General features: G+C 45.8%; 1 protein-coding gene across 1 annotated transcript; it reads right to left on the minus strand.

Annotated features, from left to right (window-relative positions):
- Positions 1–234: 234 nt before the first annotated feature.
- On the minus strand, positions 235–21,510 carry LOC117457218 (galectin-9B-like). Its single transcript, XM_034097156.2, has 8 exons — positions 21,342–21,510; positions 19,688–19,776; positions 11,447–11,651; positions 9,831–9,950; positions 9,429–9,653; positions 2,452–2,540; positions 1,355–1,511; positions 235–859 (listed from the first exon to the last, which is right to left on the minus strand). The coding sequence occupies exons 1-8, from the start codon at positions 21,372–21,374 to the stop codon at positions 713–715; spliced, it is 1,065 nt and encodes a 354-aa protein (XP_033953047.1). The 5' UTR covers positions 21,375–21,510; the 3' UTR covers positions 235–712.
- Between the last annotated feature and the right edge of the window lie 1,727 nt (positions 21,511–23,237).

Genomic DNA, 23,237 nt, shown 5'->3' on the forward strand with positions numbered 1-23,237 from the left:
AGAGTTGAAGATACAATGTAAGTTTAGTCACTACCAAAACAAGAATACTATATGATATATTATATATAGCTTAGTTGCCTCTCATTAATAACACAGCTGTAAATAGACAGGAAATAGTTGAGAGAGCTGTGATGACCTATGTTCACAGATTGTTTAACATTTTGTAATCTAAAGTATAATTTGATGATGTTCTTTACCCTTATCTGGCCATATAAAGAATTCATCACACTATAGTACAGTATATGTTTTATTTCAATGTTTCACAAACACTTACTATTACACAATTAAGACGACATTGTATTTTACAGCAGTATTCAAACTTAACTTTTGTCACTTTTCAAATATCAATGAGAGACATCCACACGTTTTTTTAGCTGCACTCAGTCTGTTACTATGGTTTGTGATGTGCGAATATGTTTTACTTATTTTTTCATCAATTTGCCTTGACACCAAAGTGTCTGCTGAACAAAACTGAATTAACTTAATTTATTATCTGACTGGGATCGTTGTTGATTTTCCTTTAAGAACCAATATTATGATTAAATATGTAACATGTTATATACATGAAAACGCTTATTTGTTGTATGGATACACATGAAATGAATATACAATATCAAGTAAATATCAATTAGCATGGAATCATTAAATGGTGTAATGGTTGGAGTCAGGAAAACCATGATTGGTGTAAGATGTGAGATCAGCCACACAGGGTCTACACCTGCACAGAGGTCAGGCTGATGTCCCCATCGATCTCCAAGATGCTGATTTGTGTGAGGGGATAGAAACGATGCCTATAGTTGTGGGCCTGCCTCCCATCGGCCACAATCCTGAAGGACTGTTTCTCACAACAGATAGTCAACTGAAAAAAAAGGAAAAGAGGGAAGTTATAGATTTCTAAATAACTTTAAAATGGGCTCAGTTGAGTACCTGAATCTGATTGGTCAATTTGGACATTCAGCGGACTGCTCTTTTTCTAGTAGACCGTTGCTAAGAACATTCTGATCAAGGGACTATGTGCAGTCATATCAATTTTCAGAAATATAAAGAAAAAAGGAATGAATAGAAGGAAAGAAAGTAGCCAAAAGAAAAACACATTGGTTTTCCTCATCAGAAAACACCATCTAACTTTGCACTGATGCAGTGTCATGTAACAATTCAAATTTTAATTAAATAATTATATTGTTATTAATATGTTTTTATGTTCATGTTAACATTTTATTTGACTGCTGTGAAGTCCTTTTTTTGAAAAAGTGCTATACAAATAAGTGACGATACAATGATGTACTAAATGCAGCCCCTATTATCAATGAAGTTCCCCCTGGTCAGTGTGTGTGATCAGTGTTTGCAGTGTTACCGTGAAATGCTTCCCCCGTTGGAAAGGCATCACTCCGCCTCGCTCCTCATTGCCCCACTGCCCCCCATTATTGGTGTTTCGGACCACAGTGTTCTCGTCGAGGCGTGCATTGTAATGCAGAGCGATGCCAGAGGGATGGCTGAGATTCACTTTGAACCTGAGAGGAAAGACAGAGCACACCATGATACTGGGCCTTCTGAATGAATGCTTACTTAGATTCAAGTTTGTTTGTTTTGTCTTTGTTTGTTTAAAGATAATTTTTTGGCCACCATTGCTATTATTCGAGCCTGGGTCGTTTTCGCAACCCAGGTTAGTGGCCAAATCACATGGGGACTACCTAACCAATGAACAAATCCAAGTCTAAGAAAAGCACTGCCTTTTTATAAGGAAACACAGTTAGGAATTTTAAAGTGGCCCTAATGTGCTTTTTGTATTTTTTCTCTTTCCTCTAGTTTGTTAATTAGGTTTTGGTGCATGTAAATGGTCTGCGATGGGAAAAATCCCAAAGTTTCCACCAGAGGGAGTTTCTCTCCCACACATTCCCCCCCTGCCTGAAACCCCAGTATATGGCCCGTCCCAGATTTAAGTTTTTTTACAGGTCAAGGTCATTTGACAAATCGCAGGATCGACTACTAAACCAATGAAAAAATCTAAATTGAAGAACATTTTCCTGAACACAGCACTGAATTTTTGCCAGAAAACCCAGTTATGAATTGGAATAAATGTGTGTGCAACCAACAAAGAATGTGAGTTTCAGTTTTATTTTCTGGGCAGCAACTTCTATTACGGTGCATCATGTGACTTATTGACTTAAAAGTTGAGAAACCTTGACTGGAAACTTTGTTAAAGGAATGAGGAAATGGGCCAGTAGGACATTTAGTACTTTTGCTACTAAGCATATTTTGAAGACCTACTTGGCAATAAACCTGTTTCTGACTTTGATTCTGATCTGTATTTGATTATCTGTCTTTTACTGGGTTAAATATTAGTCCTTATTTCTGATTTCTGCTACATGCATACAGTAGGCGTCAGTTTTGAGGTGAAGTGTCGTGTTGTGCGAGTTTTATAATTTGGCATCATTGGTATTGGGGTCAGACCTGATGGCCTGGGGGTGAACCGTCCCCTGGATAGTGATGGTCCGGCCACGCGTCAGTCCACCACTGATCATGCTCTTGTATGGGACAGCCTGTACAGAGAGGAAACAAGAATAAAGGACTGATACAAATATCCATTATTAAGTTAATTTATTGATAAAAGTTGATGACAGTGATGATGGTTTGTTAAGTTGCGAAAGTCCAAAATATATCAGGTAATAAAATGTCGTAACCTCTGGGTTCACAACACATCATCCTGTTACACACCTGTACACACACACAGTTCAGAGAATGTCACCAAGCCTGTTCATTATGACTAAGAAGTCCCAATGTGGATTACTCCATCTTGTTTACTATAATGGTTTGTACCCAGAATTAACATATGTGACCTGCTCTATCGAAATCAGTCGCATTGACCCGAAGACACATTTTGAGTTGTACACTGTTGGAAAGAGGAGATTCCTAGCTTTCTAATGATATCAGGATTGTTTTTGTACTCCAAATATTAAGCGAAATATGTCACATATAATGACTGTCACCAAGTCATCATTTTGAGAAAAAGGCCTTCAAAGTTTCCTCTTCTCTGGAATCCATCGATCTGATTGATTATTAGCGGAGCAAATTATCAAAATACTACGGAGGGAAGATATTTTCGTTTGGATTACTGGTCTGGGGGAAGCTCGCGAGTGTGTGTGTGTATACGTGTGTGTGTTTGGGTAATTTTGCGTTTGTGTGTATTGTGTTTGTTTCCCGGGGAAAACACTCACGAGAAACACCGGCTGTTGTTATGCCTGCTGTGACGTTAAGTTACTCCGTTCTCCGCTTGTAATTATGCCGTTACAAGCTTCAAAGTTGTATTTATCATCTGAATTTGCTGAAACAAATGTAATATTCTGAAAGCCAAGACTTTGTTTAATTGAAATCAGATGAAAACAAACTGTAACGGACCCTGCCGTGTTATTTATGATTACTATACGCGTACATTCATAATGTCAGCCGGAGGGAGGGGGGGCGGCGCTGCTGGAAGAGCAGAGTGCGAGTGAGAGGTGCCTGTCATCTTCCCTTTACAAGCTTCAAACATGTATTTATCGTGTGATTTTGGAAATAAAAGTTTCATATTCTGAAAGCCAAGACTTTGTTTGTTTTAAATCAAACAAAACACCCGAACCCCGCAAATCCACGTTTATTTTGAAATGAGCCGTTGCGACTTCCGACTGATTTCGATAGAGCGGGTCACATATTAGGCTAATGCTATTGCCAGAAATGTATCAAAAGGATGCCAAAATAGCGTTGGGTTACGTATGGTAACCCTTGTATATAAGGACAGTGGAGCCCTCTACTGGACTCTATGGGTACTCCCCCTTATCCTATCATGCACGCATTCCTTCACTGAGACTTCCATAGACGTAGCCGGCCCCTGGGCGGGCCTACCTGAATACGCGCGCATCCACTGTATAAGAGACGGCCTATCCCTTTACTTTCTCTTCAGCTGAGTAGCATAGGACAGCAGTGCTTCCATAAGTAGAGGGCTCCGCTGTGCTTATATAACAAGGGTTACCATACGTAACCCAAAGTTATATTTCTCACAGGCTCCCGATGAATACCCGCTCTGCTGTCTCGCGAGAACACCTCTCCATCACCTGTTTTGGACCGGCTTTCGTAACCGAAGAGGCTGCGGCTGGCCGGGCACACCCTGATGCGTTTACCCTGCCTAGGTGTGCCATAACGTAGAGGATTTCCTCCTCCTGTCTTAATGCATGTCAAGGTTGGGGCAAAATAGGACACATATGCAGATTGAGGAGGAAGCAGGTTTCAAAATGAAACAAAAGGCTGAAAAAACAAGAATCCATGAACAGGTACGAGGTAAAACAAGAATCCATGAACAGGTACGAGGTAAAACAAGAATCCATGAACAGGTACGAGGTAAAACAAGAATCCATGAACAGGTACGAGGTAGCATCCAAACAAAAGGTGACTGTGACCAACATGAAGGGAGACATGAACGACAAATAATGACCCAACCCTGAACACAGGAAGAGAAAAGACTAAATACAGGGAGGGGTAATCACGAGACGAGAAACAGCCGGGCAGGGAAGGAGAAACATAAGGGCAACAGGTGAACACAATCAGACACACCAGGGAAACTAACGACAGAGAGGAAGACACAGGGAGAACAGAATTGCAAAATAAATAAAAATGAGAAGACAGACCAAACTAAAACCGTGACATAAAACTAAGATCGTGACAATGCAGGGGAAAAAAAGAAACCTCCAGCCCTTGTGTGCGTTACGTCCCCCGGGCCGGGGGGCCGGGAAATGTAAGCACATTACGTCCGGGGAGGGGGTCAAATGCCCATTGACCCACAGCCCCCCTTTCCCTCCTCACCAGTCCTGCGTTGCCCCAGCAAGCACAGACGATAAAAAGGAGCCAGACATGTCCAAGAGATCAAACTTAAGGAAGGGGCCTGGTGTTGACCAAGATGCCGCCGTGCATATGTCCTCCACACTTACGCCATTAAATAAGGCTGTTGACACAGCCATGGCTCGTGTAGAGTGTGCACGGACCCCCGTGGGGAAGGCTCTCCCCGCCTGTCCGTAGGCATGTGCAATGCACTCGCAAAGCCAGCTTTTCCAGTTCGGTCTGAGTGTTTCCCCGCTTCGGACAGTCCGGATGTTTAAACAACTCGGGTGCACTGATAAAGCGGTTAACTCAGACACTCCTTTGGCTGATGTTAAGGCAAGTAGCAACACTGTCTTCCATGACAGTGCTTTCAGGAAGAGAGCTCCAGAGGCTCAAATAGTCCTGTGACCAGAGCCTCGATCACCAATGGTAGGTCCCACTGCGGGGCAGAGGCGCGCACCACTGGGCGCAGCCTCCTGACCCCCCGCAAAAACCGCGACATCAGCGGCTGGGCAAAAACTGACCTGCCGTTAAATCCCTCGTGGCAGGACGAGATGGCTGCTGCATACACTTTCACTGTGGAATGAGCAAGCCCTCTGTCCACCAACAGTAAGACAAAATAGACCCCAATTTACAAGATAGGGGCTCTATTTCTCACTCCTCACACCATCGCAGGAATCCCAGCCACTTCGGCCTGTAACAGGCTGTGGTGGATCCAGCTCTAGCTGCCTGGATAGACTGAATAACTCTGTCAGACAATCCACCCTGTCTCAGCCTGTCCCTCTCAGGAGCCAAGCCTGGAGAGGGTGGCCAAGAGTGGGTAACGCCCCGGTTGCACCTGCCTCCTGGGAGATCACCCCCCAAACTTGGGGAAGCGCCCAGGGCTGGCCCACCTTTATCTGTGTCATCTCTGAGTACCACGGCGCCCCTATGCGATCCGGTGCCACCAGGATGACTGACAGACGTTCCCGCCTCACTCTCCGTAGGAGAGGGAGAATGAGACGTAACGGTGGAAAGGCGTAAAACAGCTTCTTTGGCCATGGCTCGTGTGCAAATGCGTCCACCCCCAGAAGAGGGTTGTCAAATGATGATGCGTTATATTTCCTGTGTGTGTATTTTAAGCAGAAGTGGGGACAAATGTGTTTCCATTCATAAAAAGGGTTAGCCTGTCAGGTGGGCGGAGTATGTGTTGTCGCAGCTGGTGTGAATCAGCTGGATGAGGGCAGCGTGATTGGCTGCTACCTGCCCAGCCTACGTGGATTGGCCGGTGGTTGGTTAAAGCGAGGAGCCGGGACATTTACCGGGAGAGCCGGGAGAACGGAAAAGGTGAAGCTACGAGGCGAAGAGGGAACGGGAAGCAAGGCTCTGGACGGATCGACGAGGAAGCGTCAGTGAGGCGAAGGTCCACTGTGGAAGTTCTGCTGCACTGCGATTTGCTGTACGGTTGCCAGCCGCTGATCGACGGGTCGGTTGAAGGCAGAAATGCAACGCTCCCAAGTTCCTGTTATTGCAACGCACTCAAGTTCCTGTCTTTTGCACCGCGCGCTTGTTCCTATCAGGGCCAGTGTGCATCTGAGTCGGACGCACTCCGAACTATTGGGAGACACACGCCAAGTCTCCAGCTGCTGTCTTCCAACCAGATCCCTGGGTCGCTCAGTATTGGAACACAGCACTTAAGGAAGGGTGAGAGAAATAACTTTTAACTCCTCTCGGTCTGAGGTGTTCCTGACCGAGAGCGGACCCATAACTATTTTAACTCGGGCCATGTCTTGGCAGGCTGTCACTGGTTAAATGAACAAAGGGAGTATGGAGTGCAAATAGTGCCACTCGTTGTCATTTGCCCACCAGTGCCAGTGACGGTTCCATTTTACTCCTTAGCGGCCAGTGAGTGGGAGAGCATGTTCATGGTGTGATGTGTGTAGTGCTTTCTTTAAATAGACGTGTCATGTGTGTAGTGACTCCCTGATAGAAGTGTCATGTGTGTAGTGATTCCCTAATAGAAGTGCCATGTGTTTGCATTATTTGCATGCTTTTGTGATCTTTTATGTTGTACCATTGATAGTCCCTTAGCAGGGGGTGGGGTAGAGCAGTAACAGCCTGAATGACGGGGTGGTCTATAGGCACTGCATTACTTGGCCTTGTGATACATTTCCATGTGAGAAGCTTGGCTATATGGTCCCTTACTATTAACTTAATTTATAATAAAGATGATTGTGTTGCCTGATATCTGCCTGGTCCTCGTGTGTGTGGGTTAATTGGGGGATTAAAAGAACTGGGTGTCAGCAAGTGGGCCATTACATAGAGGGCTCACTCGCGACGTCTCCACTTATTTTCAGTGAAAAACAATAATATTAAGACTCTCTTCTAGCGGTTTCAACATATTTTGTTAACACTAGAGCTATTAATGAGACACTTGAGCTTTCTTGTCTTTCATAAGCTTTGATAGTTCAGGGGGCGGGACACCAGGCTTATGAACATTTATTTTAAAATGTTTTTTTGTGGAAATGTTATTATCTGCCCATATAATTCACCATTATTTTTCCGTGTATGCAGTCCTCCCGTAGTACAGAAATCCATTTTACTATTGTTTTGCCCTGTTTTTCCATTGTAGCACAACCTAACCCTACTACATAAAAAACAGCATATTACATGTCATTTAGCTGACCTTTTTATCCAAAGCAATTCACATACACTTCAATACTGTAGACATGCCAACCATTTGGGGTTAAGCATCTTGCCAAGAACACTCTGATTGGTAGATGCCTGATTAGCCCCTGCAGCCACAGCCATTGATACAATTATATTCTTCTCCATTATACTGTATTAGGCTGCAGCCACACGAGGACGAAAACGGCTAAACGCATAGGATTAACGCAAACGCAATCGCAAAAAAGCTTCCGTCCACACGCAATAGTTATCCGGATAGTGTCTGTCCACACGAGACCGCTCCGTTTAGCTCCAACCGCTGGAGAAGCTGCAGTACATATGCAGGAGCCTGTACGTGGCGCTGTAACTTCCTCCACAAAAGCAGCGAAGAAGCATGGTTGTCATGGTTGCCCTTCTGTTTATTCTCCGCGGTGGGGGCCGAGGGAACCGGGCAGAGTTTTTCGCCAGTCAACGTGTATTAAAGTTGAAATCTTCCGGACAAAATTATAAAAGTTCCGGTCAAAGGTCTTCTTTGTTATTTATAGAGCTTTAAAACAAATGAATAACGACTCTATATATTATAATAATAAAATACACGGAGCCTCTCTTTTTCCTCCCTCTCTTCGGACAGCGTCAGTGTCCGTCTCATGCAGCATCTGATCCAATAATGAGTGACCCGGCCGACAGTAAAAATAAACATATTTATAACTAGCTTAGGGAGTTTGAGAGGTAATTAAAATAGCTAAGGGTGATGATCTGACTTGAAGTGTGTGTTTTGCTGCAGCGGGAGGAGCTGCAGGTGAGCAGAGCTGCGTGTCTCCATCCTGTCAGATTAGACTTCACTTGCGTTTAGGTCCATATCGAGAGAAAGATAAATAATCTGAATTCAGTGTGCTGTTTACTTTGACGCGGGGGTGAGCAGCGGAGGTGGGGAGAGGCGGGGCTATTGCCTCATCATTATCAGAAAATTATCGTATAGGGCGTACACACGGAGCCGTTGGACCCCCCCAGAGCGTTGCGTATGCCGTTCTATCCACCTTGGGACCCGTTATCGTTTCCTCAGTCGTTGAGTGCCGTATTCGGTCGTCCTCGTGTGGCCGAACGGTCTATATGACACTAAACAGTAACGCAAACGACCGTTTTCGTCCTCGTGTGGCCGCAGCCTTAGTATAGAGGTAGAAAATAAACAAAGATAGCCCAACATCTTGACTAATGACACAATCTACATGGCCAGGTAGAATTAGATTTTAGTGAAACATGTTATTATCTTTTTTTTATTGTGTCAACTGACCCTTTAAAGGTCTCCTATTATGCTATTTTTAAGCATATATTATGGTTAGACATCCCTCTGTTTCAGCCCTGTTAGAGAAAGGCTGATTTTAGGTCCTTATCTTGAAAAAAAAAACAAGAGTAGGGGGAGCTAATGCCCGCACAGAATTCTACCGGCAGATACCGTGAAATTCTGCCGTGATTAAACGCCATCATGTTCCTAACCACATCAAGGATTATTTCTGAAACAGTATGGAGCTCAAATGCTTTTTCTCTTGCGGGTTTACCACAAGGTGAGTTCCTTTTTTTATTTCCTGCTTTTTTACACATACTCTCTCCAGTACAGGTTAGCTCTGAGTGTTAGCGATGCTTGCTAATGTAAACAAAGACCATATTACGTCCAAAACACGTCGGGCATTGTTTCTGACAGTAACTTTCTGATAGTGCCGTGGGTCCACATTTCGCAAATCTGGACCAGCTCCGTTGTACCCCCGTTTTTAGAGATTTGCGTACAGAGGAAAAGAGAGAGGGTTTTGTTTTCTGACACTTTGTGAGTTCCCTGACACACCGGAGACACATGTTTATCTATAAAAGACATCAAAAAGTGCATTTTGCACGATAGGTCCCCTTTAACTTGACCAACACATTTTTTGTCGGAAACTCACCGGCACTGAAGGCTGAGAGGGGAATCCAGGCTGCATAGGGAATCCAGGCTGCATAGGGAATCCAGGCTGCATAGGGAATCCAGGCTGCATTGGGAATCCAGGCTGCATAGGGAATCCAGGATAAGAAGGCAAGGCAGCTTGGGTGGGATAGGCTACCTGGGGAGCAAACACCGGCTGAGCAGCAAACACCGGCTGAGCAGCAAACACCGGCTGAGCAGAAAACGCCTGCAGGACAGGAAAAGGAAACACAGGAGAGAAGAACTTTAATCTTATTCATAACTTCTGCTACATTGTTCACATACTCTATGTGTAATAAGGTGTGGGATGATTTGTAACGAGAACATTGACATAAAGTACATAAAATACAATAAATGCCAGACATAACTGTGGGAGCATCCTCACCATGGGGTTCTGGAAGGTAATGTTGGAAATTTCCACTTTCCCGCCTACTGAAATGGTGTCCACTTGCTGGAAAGGAATACGGTGCCTGTACTCCATAAAGTGGCTGCCATTGACAGTCAGCTGGAGAGAAAATATGGAAATGTATTCACGCACAGAAAAATATTGAGCATGGAAATAAATTGTACCTTCATATAAAATAGAAACCTGAAAAGGGTGTTTTAAATTAGTTAAAAAATATTTAATAACACGATAGTAACACGGCAGGATCCTGGACAGTGGGTTTCCATCATCACAAATTAAAATAAAGTATTGGCTTTAAGAATATGAAAATGTTATCCCCAAATTCAGATGATACATACGGTGTTAACACTTGTGAAGGTACGATATCATCCTGAAAAGGGTGTTTTAAATGTGTTAAAATCTATGTTTTCTGCATAATCAGTTAGTATTTTCTTAGGCTTACTCATTTTCCCAGAAATAAATGACAATATGAACAATCGGTTACGTCGTAAAAACCCCCAGGTTCAGTGAGACTGCTGTAAAACATTAGAGGTTATTATGTGTTTGTTAACTTATATTAAACTATTATTTGCATGATCAGTGGTGAGCCGTCAGGGCCCACTAGGGGCTGAGGGCCTAAGATATTCTACAAAATGATATTAAAAAATATTTACACAATCCTTCGTTTTCCGAGGCTAGGAAGGATTCTTGCCTCGCTTCTGAAGCAAGTGACTTGGAGGTACATGTGCTACCAAGCAAGCGTCCTCGACATTGAGAAACACCCACTGTGAAGACAGGAGCTGATTGGTGGTCCTGCTGTAAACTCACAAAGGGCCCGCTATAGTAACTCAACGAGAGAGTAATGTCAAATGACAGTACAATTGACCAATCATATCTTCCCTCTAAATGGGTGGGTTTTATTATCGCGGACTTTATGACAAGTTCCGCCTGCTGTGAAGCTTTTCTTGTTTCCATAGCAACAACAACTTCCTGTCAACAGCGTAAACTCGCCTTCAAAATAAAAGCATGCCAAATTACACTTCAGACAAACAACTGCAACGTAAGTAACAAACACAATGCAATATCCTTGTGTGTGGAGGGTGTCGTTTTTCTCATACTGATATTCTGAACAATCTGTGCTGTTGTATTTGCTGTAAAGTGTCTCTACTGTAGGCTATTTTTATTATATGTACAGCACTTTGGCTCGACCAAAAATCGTTTATAAATGTGCTATATAAATAAAACTTGATTTGATTGATTTGATTTGATTTGATCCTTTTCAATTTCAAAGAACACTAATTGGGTTATTTACAGGTTTTGTTTTGTGTGGTAGAGGGTCGCTTTCATTGATGTGTTTTGCACCCCGGGTCGTTGTTTTGATATTCCGCTGAAGTATACGCTGTGACGTAATAACTCCGTAATAACTCCGTAATAACTCCCTCGAAACTTTTTTTTTCGAGGTAAGGGGTGGGGTTCAGAGGGCCTAGGTATAAAAGTCACGGCTCGCCACTGTGCATGATAACACTTGCTGTAACAAAGACACTCACAAAAGAGACTCGTAAAACTTGGAAATGTAGGGAAGTGAAATCAGTCTGAATGACATTTCAGCAACAGACCTGAAAGGACTGCTGGGTCACTGTGATGTTGAGGCTGAAGGTACTGCCAGCAGGGAATGGAGAGCTGTACTTCCTCTCTTCAGAGCCCCACTTGCCATTTTGGAATGTGTTGGTAACCACATAACCAGGGTGGCTGTCATATCGTGGATTTATCTGGAGAGCAATGTCCGCATTGGTAGAACCACACTGTAAATTCACATGGAACCTGGAGAAAAATAGGAGTCATTATTCATGTTTTACAAGAGATTATTAACTTTTTTATGATTAGAAATATGTATAAATGGCCAATATATAAAGTCATGAATAGTAACAAACAGTCCTAAGCTGCCCCTTGGAGGTTTTGACCGCTTCAAACTAATCATTTGACAATAACAAATTTCTCTTATTTCAGAGAGACAGTCATATATTGGACCGACATTTGTTGAGACAAAATGAAAAACATGAATTGCTTCAGTCAACTGCAATGTGATCTTCTGATAGTAATCAAAAGTAAACACGACAAGCCTTTCTTGCTCTTGGATCACAGTGAATGCATTGGGAGATTAAGAGAAAATAGAGAATGCAATTCCTGAATAAATTGCTAGTGGGAATGCTTTATGCTGAAAAGCTAGAAGGAATTACATACATCCTAACTCAAAGACAGTAACTAGAGGGTGGCTTGGAGAGGATCTGTTTCAAACCGATGTCATCTACAATGGGGTCCCTCAGGGCTCCATCCTGGGTCCCCTACTTTTTTTTATCTGTACACCAATCCACTTGGGTCTGTTATTCACATCTATGGTTTCTACATAACAGCTATGCAGTTGAAACTCAACTGATTCAGTTTTTCCCCCTTCTGAAACCCAGGTGGCACACACATTTCTAATCTATGTCTATCTGGTAGGGGTGTAACGGTTCACAAACATTTCAGTTCGGTACGTACCTCGGTTTTTAGGTCACGGTTCGGTTCGGTACGTTTTCGATACAGCAGAAAATTATCACAAAACATAACATATTTTTTTTTAATTATTATTAAACTGTGAATAATGTATTCACTCAAATAAATACAAAATATAATAAAACAAACATTAAGGTGCAGCATTTCGATGAACTGAAATAATCTGTATTAGAACTGTACTGTACTAGTACTCACAAAACATAAACTATTAGTTTTGGGTTTTTAATTATTATTAAACTGTGAATATTCACTCAAATAAATATAAAATATAATAAAATAAACATTAAGGTGCAGCTTTTCGATTAACTGAAATCATCTGTATTTGAACTGTGCTGTATCTAAGCAGCCAGCTTGACATTAGGACTTGCTTGTCATTGTATTTTCATGTTTTTTTAAAGAAAAATGTACTTGTCCACATTGCTTGCCGAAAGGGCAGATCTGCTGGCACTAGCAACGTCTCCTGCTGTGGAGAACACCCTCTCGCTAGGGACAGAGGTAGCAGACACAGCCAGGTAGTGCTTTGCTAACATGGCAACATAAGGATATTTGCCGTTTGTAATAGCTTTGGCTCGGTCTGATATTTTTGCGAGTGGTGGAGGCTTAAATGCTAGCGGGAGTTGGGTTTGCACTTCAGTCTTTTGGTACCGGTGATATTCACGTTCAGGTGATGCCTTTTCAAATGAGTGTGCAAGTTTGATGTATTGCCAGCCGCGTAACCAATTTTAGTTGAACAATGCCGACAAACAGCTTTGGTTCGGTCCACCTGTCTTTGTCCGTCATCCTTGTACGTAACTGCGAAACCAAAATGTTCCCAAACCGGAGACTTCAATGATGCTGGAGGATTTTCCAGCTCAACTTTATCTGCGTTCGCCATTTCGACAGTTCCTCAAATCACTGACTACATTTGAACGCATCCCTCTGACCAGCTCGTCCAATGAAATGACTTGTTTGCTCTATGACGCGTTGAACACAATGGGAGCAAATTACTCTGAATGCTGCGACGCAGCACCTGAGATTACTTCCAAGAAGTTGTTCACGTTCTCAATTTTTTACGTTTAACGTTATATTCGTTCGGTACACTTCGGTACACACGTGTACCGAACCGAAGTAGGGGTTAGTATAGTAGGGGGTGTAACGGTACACGTCTACTATCTGGCTGACATATCTTAGTGGATATCTGCGCACCACTTGAAGACCACTTCAACAAAACCAAATTGCTTTTCTTTCCTTTTTCTATACTGCTGTGAAAAGCTCTTCCCACATCCAGAACATCGCTTTGCGACAGCCAATTGGCTCACTACTTCCTCACCGCTAATGGGATGCAGGTATCCGTCAACAAAAACATGCCTTTTTACTATCCTTGCTCCAAAATGAAGGAACTGAGGTTACCTACTGTAACCCAGCTTCTATGAGTAATGGCGCAGCCCTCAAAGACTATCGCTATTGGGTTATCCCTCTGCGCCCCCGCGCAGCACTGAAACACTTGTAGTCCATGCCCACCCGCCAGGTGGACCCCACCCTCGGGCTTCCTTCCGGCAATCTGCTCCCATATAATATAACTTTTCTTCAGCTATTCGTAGAGCCAGTGGGGCCCAGCGCATAGAGGGCTGCGCCATTACTCATAGAAGCTGGGTTACAGTCGGTAACCTCAGGTCTATTTCGTATATGGCTTCGCCCTCTAAGGCTATCGATATTGGGTTAAGGGTGAAGCATGATGTAGTCTGCGCCCCACTGGGTCCGCCCGGCACTAGAAGCACAGACACACCTGCTCAATAACACCCCCCTGCCTGTTGTGCCATGCGTAATGGCGCATCACCGTTCCTGGAATATAGCAAAACATGCCTATCTTCCCGACGGGGTGAAGGCTGGGAATAATACATACCGGCCGCTGTGAGAAAGTAGAGACGAAGGTCCCACCTTGCCCAGCGATCATCGAGGGGGAACAGCAGCTCTCTGCGTGTCAGACAGGTAGGAGAGCGCTCAGCTGGATCCCTGACGTCACTCACTCTGACCAGGCACTCCGTACGAAGTGTGTCAGAGTAAAGGGAACATCCCTCTCATACGAGGGAAAAAGGGCCGCTCTCTGTGTGCCGAGAGGCAGGAGAGAGGCGCACCGCTGGATCCCTGACGTCACTCACTCCGACAGGACACCCAGTACAGGGTGCGTCAGAGAGGAAAGGGAGACATCCCTAAAATAAAATTGAATAAATGAACAGGGGGAAGACCAAGATGCAGCCGTGCAAATATCTTCCACTGACATTCCTCCGTGCAACGCCGTGGAGGAGGAAATTCCTCTGGTGGAGTGCGCTTTGATATTCTCCGGGGGCTCCATCCCCGAGGAGACATATGCCTGCGACACAGCCTCACACAGCCAGTGTGACAGCCGTTGTGCAGACAGAGGTCGCCCCGAGACAGAGGTCGCCCACACAGGCGCTGAGAACGGCGCCATGCCGCCGTGCGCGCCACATAGCAGGACAGCGCGCGCATTGGACAGAGGAGATGAGATGTGGCTTCTTCCTCCGATTTATGAGGAGGCGGAAAAAACCCGTCCAGGGTGATCACTCTTGACCTAAAAGAGCTTGTGATGACCTTAGGCATAAAGGCTGGGTTAGGACGTAACACAGCCAAACTGCCATCCCCTTGGATCCGGAGGCATGACGGGGCCACAGAGAGAGCCGATAAATAACTCACCCTTTTCGCCGATGTTAGAGCCAAAACCAGTACTACTTTGGCTGATAACATGTTGAGGGGAACCTGCTCTACAGGTTCAAATTGGGCTTTGCTTTGTGCTCGTAACACCAAAGCCAAATCCCACTGAGGCGCCAGTGCGCGTGACGCCGGTCTGAGTCTTCGTACCCCTTGCAGAAACCGTTTCGTCAGTGGGTGACTGAACAACGTCCCTGCTCCGAAACCCACGTGACAAGATGATATGGCAGCCGCATATACCTTGATTGTGCTGAACGCCAAATTCCTGTCCAACAACAACTGGAGGAATGACAGCACGTGAGGCAGGGGGCACGTGATGGGGTCCAGGCTTCTTTCTACACACCAACTGTTAGGATTTGTCTGTGTTAGGATTTTTCGTGTCCTTTTCTATCTTTGGGTTTCCTATTTTATTTTGTAAAGTGTTCACCCCCGTTTCCTGCCTGTTTGCTTTCTGTCGGTTTCCCTCTCTGATTACCCAATTGTGTTCACCTGGTACCTATGTGTTTTCTCCTCCCTCCTCACCTGTCTCGTGTTTATGTGATTAGTCCTGGGTGTATTTAAGTTCTGGGTTTTCTGTCTCTCTTTGTCGGGTTGTCTTGTGTATTGGCTTGTCCTCGGTGAGTGTTCTGTATTTGTCAGCATAGCCTTGAAATAACCCTTTAGTCACCTCTCTAGTCCCCTCTCTAGTCCCTCCTCTGGTCCCTTCCCGAGCCCCTCCTCTAGTCTCTCCTCTAGTCCCTTCCCAAGTCCCTTCCCAAGTCCCCTCTCCAGTCCCCTCTCGAGTCACCTCTCAAGTTCCATCTCTAGTCCCGCCTCTAGTCAATTCCCTAGTCCCATCTCTAGTCCCTCCTCTAGTCACTTCTCGAGTCCCCTCTCCAGTCTACTCTCGAGGTCCCTCCTTTAGTCCCTCCTCGAGTCCCCTCTCTAGTTCCCCTCTCGAGTCTCCTCTCGAGTTTCGTTCTCTAGTTCCTCCTCTGGTCCCTCCTCTAGTCCCCTCTGTAGTCCCTTCCCTAGTCCCTCCTCAGGTCACTTTCCTAGTCCCTTCTCTAGTCCCATCTCAAGTCCCTACTGAAGTGCTGTTGGAGGTCCCGCAGACTACTCGTCTGCCGGGGGTCCTGCCAACCCCAGGTCCTGTGCCGTTGGAGGTCCCGCAGACTACTCTTCTGCCGGGGGTCCTGCCAACCCCATGTCCTGTGCCGTTGGAGGTCCCGCAGACTGCTCTCCTGCCGGGGGTCCTGCCAACTCTTAGTCCTGTGCCATTGGAGGCCCCGCCGACTACTCTCCTGCCAGGGGTCCTGCCAACCCTTTGTCCTGTCCCGTTGGGGGTCCCGCCGTCTACTCTCCTGCCGGGGGTCCTGCCAGCTCCTTGTCCTGTCTCGTTGGAGGTCCCGCCGACTACTCTCCTGCCGGGGGTCCTGCCAACCCTTTGTCCTGTGCCGTTGGAGGCCCCACCGACTGCTCTCCTGCCGGGGGTCCTGCCAACTCTTAGTCCTGTGCCGTTGTAGGCCCCGCCGACTACTCTCCTGCCGGGGGTCCTGCCAACCCTTTGTCCTGTCCCGTTGGGGGTCCCGCCGTCTGCTCTCCTGCCGGGGGTCCTGCCAACCCTTTGTCCTGTGCCGTTGGAGGCCCCGCCGACTGCTCTCCTGCCGGGGGTCCTGCCAATCCTGTGTCCTGGTCCTCTTCCGTGGGGGATCCTGCCGAGGCCTGTCCCACCAGCTCCAACACCGGGTCATGCCCGGCCTCCGGCGCTGTCCCGTCAGCGCCTTCCTGCCCGGCCTGCGGAGCTGTCTGGTCTTCGCCCTCGAGCCCGGCCCCCTGAGTGCAGCGGTCCTCGCCCTCGGGCCCGGCCCCCTGACTCTTCCTGCCGCTGCCTTCGCCCCTCCATGGTCCCCACCTTGGACTCTGTCTTGCCCCCGGGCCGTCCGCCCGAGTCCCCCTTTTTGGACTCCGCCTTACCCCCGGGCCGTCCGCCCGAGACCCCTTCCTGGTCCTCTGCCTTGACGTCACCACGCTGTGGGGTGTGACACGTCGAAGGAGAGCTGTCAGCTTCTCCACTCTCCGCCGTGAGAGTCATGCTCTCATGCAGGCTGAGTTCAATTCCACCCCCAGGTAAACAATACTCTGGGCTGGAACAGGACAGCTCTTTTCCCAGTTCATTATGAAACCCAGCTTTGACAGATGCAATATGAGTTGTACCGTCTGTAAAGCCGCTTCCTCCCTGGAGCGAGCCAGCAGCAGCAGGTCGTCCAGGTAAAATAGTACTCTCATCCCTCCTCTGTGTAGCGGCCGTAGTGCCGTCTCTACACACTTTGAAAAAGTGCGAGGAGCCAGGGAATAACCGAACGGCAGACGGTTGTACTGGTACGATATTCCCTGGAATGAAAACCACAGGAATTTCCTGTGTTGCGAGATGATGGGTATGTGGAAGTATGCATCCTTTAGGTCTATAGAGGTGAACCAGTCTCCATGGTGAACACACTCTAACACCTTTTTGACCGTCAGCATGTGAAAAGGCCTTTTCATTATTGCCTTGTTGAAAGCTGACAGGTCGAGGATGGGTCTCATTCCCCCCGTCTTTTTCGGGATAAGAAAATAGCGGGAGTAATACCCCTGATTTTCTTCCTCTTGGGGAACCCTGGAAATAGCCTCTTTCAACAGGAGTTCCCGTAGCTCTGCTTGGAGCGCAAGACACTGTTCTCCGGATGACAAGCGTGTCACCTGTATCCCGTTGAACTGTGGGGGGGGGGAGGCGAACTGCAGGGTGTACCCTCTGCTGATCAGCCTGCTCATCCATCTGTCCATCAGACACACGCGCTGCCACTCCGAGAAACAGCGGGCGCACATGCTCGAGATGTGTTGTGGTTGTCATGATGACGAGCCACGCCAGAGCCCTCGCCGCTGCTGCCCGTGAGGCAACCCAAGGTGGGCCTAGAGTGAAAGGGCTGTGAGGAAACCTCCACACGCTGCATTTCACTCCGCCTCTCATCATGACGCGCGTACACGCTCAGAGGATGGATGGGGGTGTGTGCAGTGATATCCACACGAGGCGCTCATGGGCTTATTGTGACCGTGTGTAGGTGGCGTATCTCGGACAGAGGAATGCCGCGAGGTCTGTGGTTTAATAACCGAAAAGTCATAACCATCAGGCCTCTGCAGCGAATCCTGCTGCCTACTAACCAACAGATTGGAGGCAGCTGGTGTAGTTACTGTGCTCCGCAGCTTATTAATCGATAGATTAAATAGCGCAGGCTTTTGTAACGAACCCTGCTGGCTATTAACCGATAGGTCATAGGCAGCTGGTTCACCCAGGGTGGGGGATATGTGAAATACATTTGTAACTGATGACTCAGACAACATGTTGGGAAATAATCTTCTTTTATTTCCCTCACACTCCCCCCCAAACCGTCAAGGCCGGCTTTGTTTTTTCGGCGGCCCTCGTGGACGCCGAACGGGAGTACCTCACTCCCTTCTTACCCCCCTTCTCTGGTGGGGGGCCGGAGGCGCGGGACGGTGCCCCGGAGGCGCGGGACGGTGCCCCGGAGGCGCGGGACGGTGCCCCAGCCGTCGCTGACGGACGAGTCTGACGCCTCGGCTGTTGCTGCTGCGAGTGTCTGTCCGTCTGCCGCTGTGGCCGGGTTGGCTGCTGCTGCTGCCGCTGGAGCCGTTGCTGCTTCACCGCTGGCTGGAGCCAGCCGACGTGCTGGCGGATGTCCTCCGCTTGCTCCGATGCCGCCTTCATGGACTCAACCATGGCCAGGAACTGGGGTCCGAACAGCCCGTCCGAGCTGATCGGAGCGTCCAGCAAAACCTTCCTGGCTGGCTCTGTAACCGCTGCTTGTTGCAACCAGAGGTGGCGCTGGATCTGAGTCATCCAGGCTGTGATCCTTGCCTGGGAGACTGCCACGGCTGCACACAGCGTGAGTGCCGTGCTGGCCGCCTTAGCGATCTCTTCCGCCTCCTCTGGAGCTACGGTGGTGGACCGTTCGACCAACGTCACCACCGAGTTGGTCAGCAACGCAATGTTATTCGCTGCTGCAGACGCCTGGAACGCACACTGGTGCGCCCGGTCAGCCTGGCGGGCGAGGCGACATACTGGTCTTTGAGGGTGGCCAACATAGGGCGCCGTCCGGCGACCAAGTTGGCCTGCCTAACCCCGAAGAACGCCGTTAAGCTCGGTTCCAGAGCGGGGGTGGTTGGAAAAACCTCGTCCTCATGATTTCTTCTTGTGCTTCAGTACTGCTTGTTGCTGAAGAAAAGAGGGAGCAGATTGCCGGGCCTCCTTCCTATTTATACCGGAAGGAAGCCCGAGGGCGGGTGGGGCCCACCTAGCGGGTGGGGGCGTGGACTACAAGTGTTTCAGTGCTGCACGGGGGCGCAGAGGGATAACCCAATAGCGATAGCCTTAGAGGGCGAAGCCATATACGAAATAGAACACATTTCAGGATACTATCTTTTTTTTTTTAAAAGGTCTCTTATTTCTTCTGAAAGTTATGTTTGTTTAGGTGGAAATGTTGTTTGAAAATATACGTCTTTCATATTTCCCTGCCATTACATGTTGGGACAGCTGAGAGATTAAGAGATGAAAAGAACAGTCTCACCTATCAATACCAGGCAGGATTCGTCCACTGATGCTGATGATCTTCCCCTCCTGGAGACCACCATGGATTGATCCGGTGAAGGGGATGCTCTGCAAAGGACAGACTTTTATTCTAACTTGTTACCGTGTGTCCCCAGTCATTTTTTTTTACAAGGTAAAATTGGGATTAAGCCAACATTCATCAACGTGGGTGTTTATCAGTGCACAAATGGTTGATTGATAATTATTACAAGATGCAGCCTGGGTGTGAATTGCTTTATATATTGTGTATAGTGCTGCGTACCGGTACGCCGAACCGGTACTGGACTTGTAAAAAGTTTCGGTACAAGTCCGGTTAAAACCGGAACGTCGGGAACCGGTACTTGGACTCGCAAAAAAACTAGCACTTACGTATATTCTGGTGTCTGTGGTTATTTAAACATTCCCTGATGAACGTTATTCAGTGTGAATAAATGAGTGCTAATCCCAGTGTGCTCAGTGTACAACATCACATGTCATTTCACCTTCGATTCACGGTTTGAAGATGTAGAATTTCGCCACATGCTAATGCTAACCGGAAATGAAGAATTTTCAGAATAAAAGTATTAAGTTAATAGTGTGAACTTCCGGTTTTTTCAGAATAAAAATGATTTAAATTAGTGTATTTAATTCAAAATTACGCCATATCAACATTGATTTTAATTTCTAACAGTATGTATGTACATCACTATGTATGTAGTATGTACTGTATAATGTACACATGTAGATTGTAGAAAATACATGGTGCACAGACAGTACAGTACACTCTGACTGTACAGTCACTACAGCCTATACTGTATAGTAGGTGTGTAACAGTGTAATGCGTATAGTCTACTCTACACTCTACCTTTCAGCAACGCTTTAGGGATTTAGGCTCAGTCAGCTCAGGGACTGTTTGGTTACTTTAGTTTGGTAAATGAAATACATGTTTGAACTTTGTAGTAGTTCACTGTAGTTGCTGTCATAAGTCATTTGTAGACTAAGTGGCACATTTGTACTTTGTAGAGAAATGTAGACACAAGTTGGAAGGGAGCACAATAAACCTGATGAGTGAATTTGAGTTGATTATGAGTTAATTTTCAATTGATAATTAGCTCACAATAAGTTCACTTTAGTTACTCACACAACTTGACACAAGCCATGGGTTCAGGTCCGGATTTATAAGTCCGGACCTGAACCTGAACCTCTGGACTTGAGTCCGGACCTGAACCTGAATGTGAGTCCAGGTACGCAGCACTAATTGTGTATTATGCTGTTTTCTCTGCAGAAAGTGACTTATATAACATTGTTCTGTTTGGTAAAATGTTAAAACGTAATCCTACATAGCCTACATTATCAAATACAATACGGATTACTTTCCATTACTTTAAAATGACCAACTTCCGTTTACGGAGAGCAGATAGCATATTGTTTAAAAGGTCCCACAGTTCTTGATTTCCCGTTATAAACTCTGCTCTGCAATGAAATCTTCCCTATAATAATGTATGGTTTAGATTTGCGAGAATGCACATTCCACCTGTGTGGCTGTGTAACCGACCTTGGTTAACCGAGATCGGCAGACTCACAAATCTCCACCTCATTTGTCAGGAAAGAAGAGACCACCAGAGACGAGAGGAAATTAAACTTGAATTACTTACTGGGTTGTAAAACGGTGTCTGATTGTAAGCCATTGTTCCAAATTGTAAATGTGCAGGACTCCTAGTCGGCTGTGTTCTGCGGATGCGGACAAAATGGGAGACTTTTACATGTACAATCTCTTTTTACTGCACAGTTAGGTTTCGATTACCCTTCACCTTCACCCCCAGGTCTGCGCCATATCTGAGCCAACCCCTCCCACTGACAATCTTTGAACAAATAAGTGCATAGACAGTGTTATTTTTAAAGGTTCATGAAAGTCAAAATTCTAATTTGTAACCAGAAGTAATGCATTTCCAATACATTCCTGTAATGTCAACTACTATGTTCATTGCTTCCATGTCCTTTCCCCCTCATATTTTACCATCTTTATTCCAAGTGTGGGCTTTTTGGTTTTAAAAAGTATTCTTTAGACACAGACATCTCAATAAAATGAACATAACCGCTATAAGCACTCATTCCTGTGTCGATTAAGCTTCTTAACATTCACATGAAATTAAGTGTAGTCAAATGTAATAAAATGTACTTTTTACATGTTGGCCATGAGGGTTGTGCAATAGGTCGCCATTGTCAGTATGTGCGTCTGTGTATTGTGTTTGTGCAAACGGTGTATGACTGATGATATGTGTATGTCTCTTAATGTCCACTATGTTTGTATATGTACATGTATGCGGAACTGCAGACCCACCTGCCCATTCGACTAGATTTCTTGCTATACAAAAACATCAAGGAAGTGACTGATAATTTGCAAGCAGTACAAAGTTGAGCCAGAGCTAAATATAAAACAGACAGCGTGTAAACTGCTTCAATGTTGTGTGAAGGTGTCATTATCTGCATGCCAATATCATTTCACATGCCCCTTTTACACTAGACTGATTGCTACTGTGTCCTACCACCAGGTACTTTCACTGACTTTATCAAGTATTTCACAAAGTGCCACCAAGCTAGTGTTTTGCATGTTTCTTTACGAGTTTATATTATCTGATTGTTGGCCTAGCGTAGAGACAGTTTGAAAGTTGCTGCAGGACACCACAGGAAGTGAGAAAAGGAAGTCATGCCACTGGACTCTCCTCTGTATGGTCTTCTTTGGATAAACACGGAACCCAGTTTTACAGGTTACAGTTTTATTGCCCGTAAATATTACATAACGGGTCAATATTTGTGATGATATTGCTAACATCATGATATGTTTGGAGAGTTCATTCACTTTTGGGGATAAGCAATAAAAGGTTAAATAAATGAAATACAAAACTATCTGCCAGCAAGGCTTATACAAAACTTAAGGATGTTCTAAATGTTATGTACTGTATAGCTGAATATATTTCACTTATGATATTAAACGTATGTAACATTTTGAATGATGTTATTTGAATTTGCAAGGGAACATTTTACAGTATGGCATAAGGTCAGAGAAGTTAATGAATGACGTGTGTGTGTGTGTGTGTGTGTGTGTGTGTGTGTGTGTGTGTGTGTGTGTGTGTGTGTGTGTGTGTGTGTGTGTGTGTGTGTGTGTGTGTGTGTGTGTGTGTGTGTGTGTGTGTGTGGTTTGTAAGATGTCATATATCATATGTCAATTGCCCTGTGTCCCGACAAAGAGTGGATAATAATACACGATGGTAACCACGAGTCTGACCCTGCAAACCCTTATTAATGCTTTGGTGTTCAATACTTCTGCTTTTTGAACACACCCGATACCTAAATGGTCCTCTTACATCCGCTATCGGAATTGTTGTAGAAGGAAGAGGCCTTTCTACGGAGGCCTTAATGACATCACGGTTAAAAAACATTTCCCTTTTGACTCCTCTCAGCCGCTGCAAGGAACCATGTTTACCAAGTTGGAAACATAAAACACCTTTAACTTGTTCTGAATCCCGTAGGGCGATGAGTTAAAGACAACA

This window comes from Pseudochaenichthys georgianus, chromosome 13 (assembly GCF_902827115.2).
Source record: "Pseudochaenichthys georgianus chromosome 13, fPseGeo1.2, whole genome shotgun sequence".
NCBI lineage: Eukaryota > Metazoa > Chordata > Actinopteri > Perciformes > Channichthyidae > Pseudochaenichthys > Pseudochaenichthys georgianus.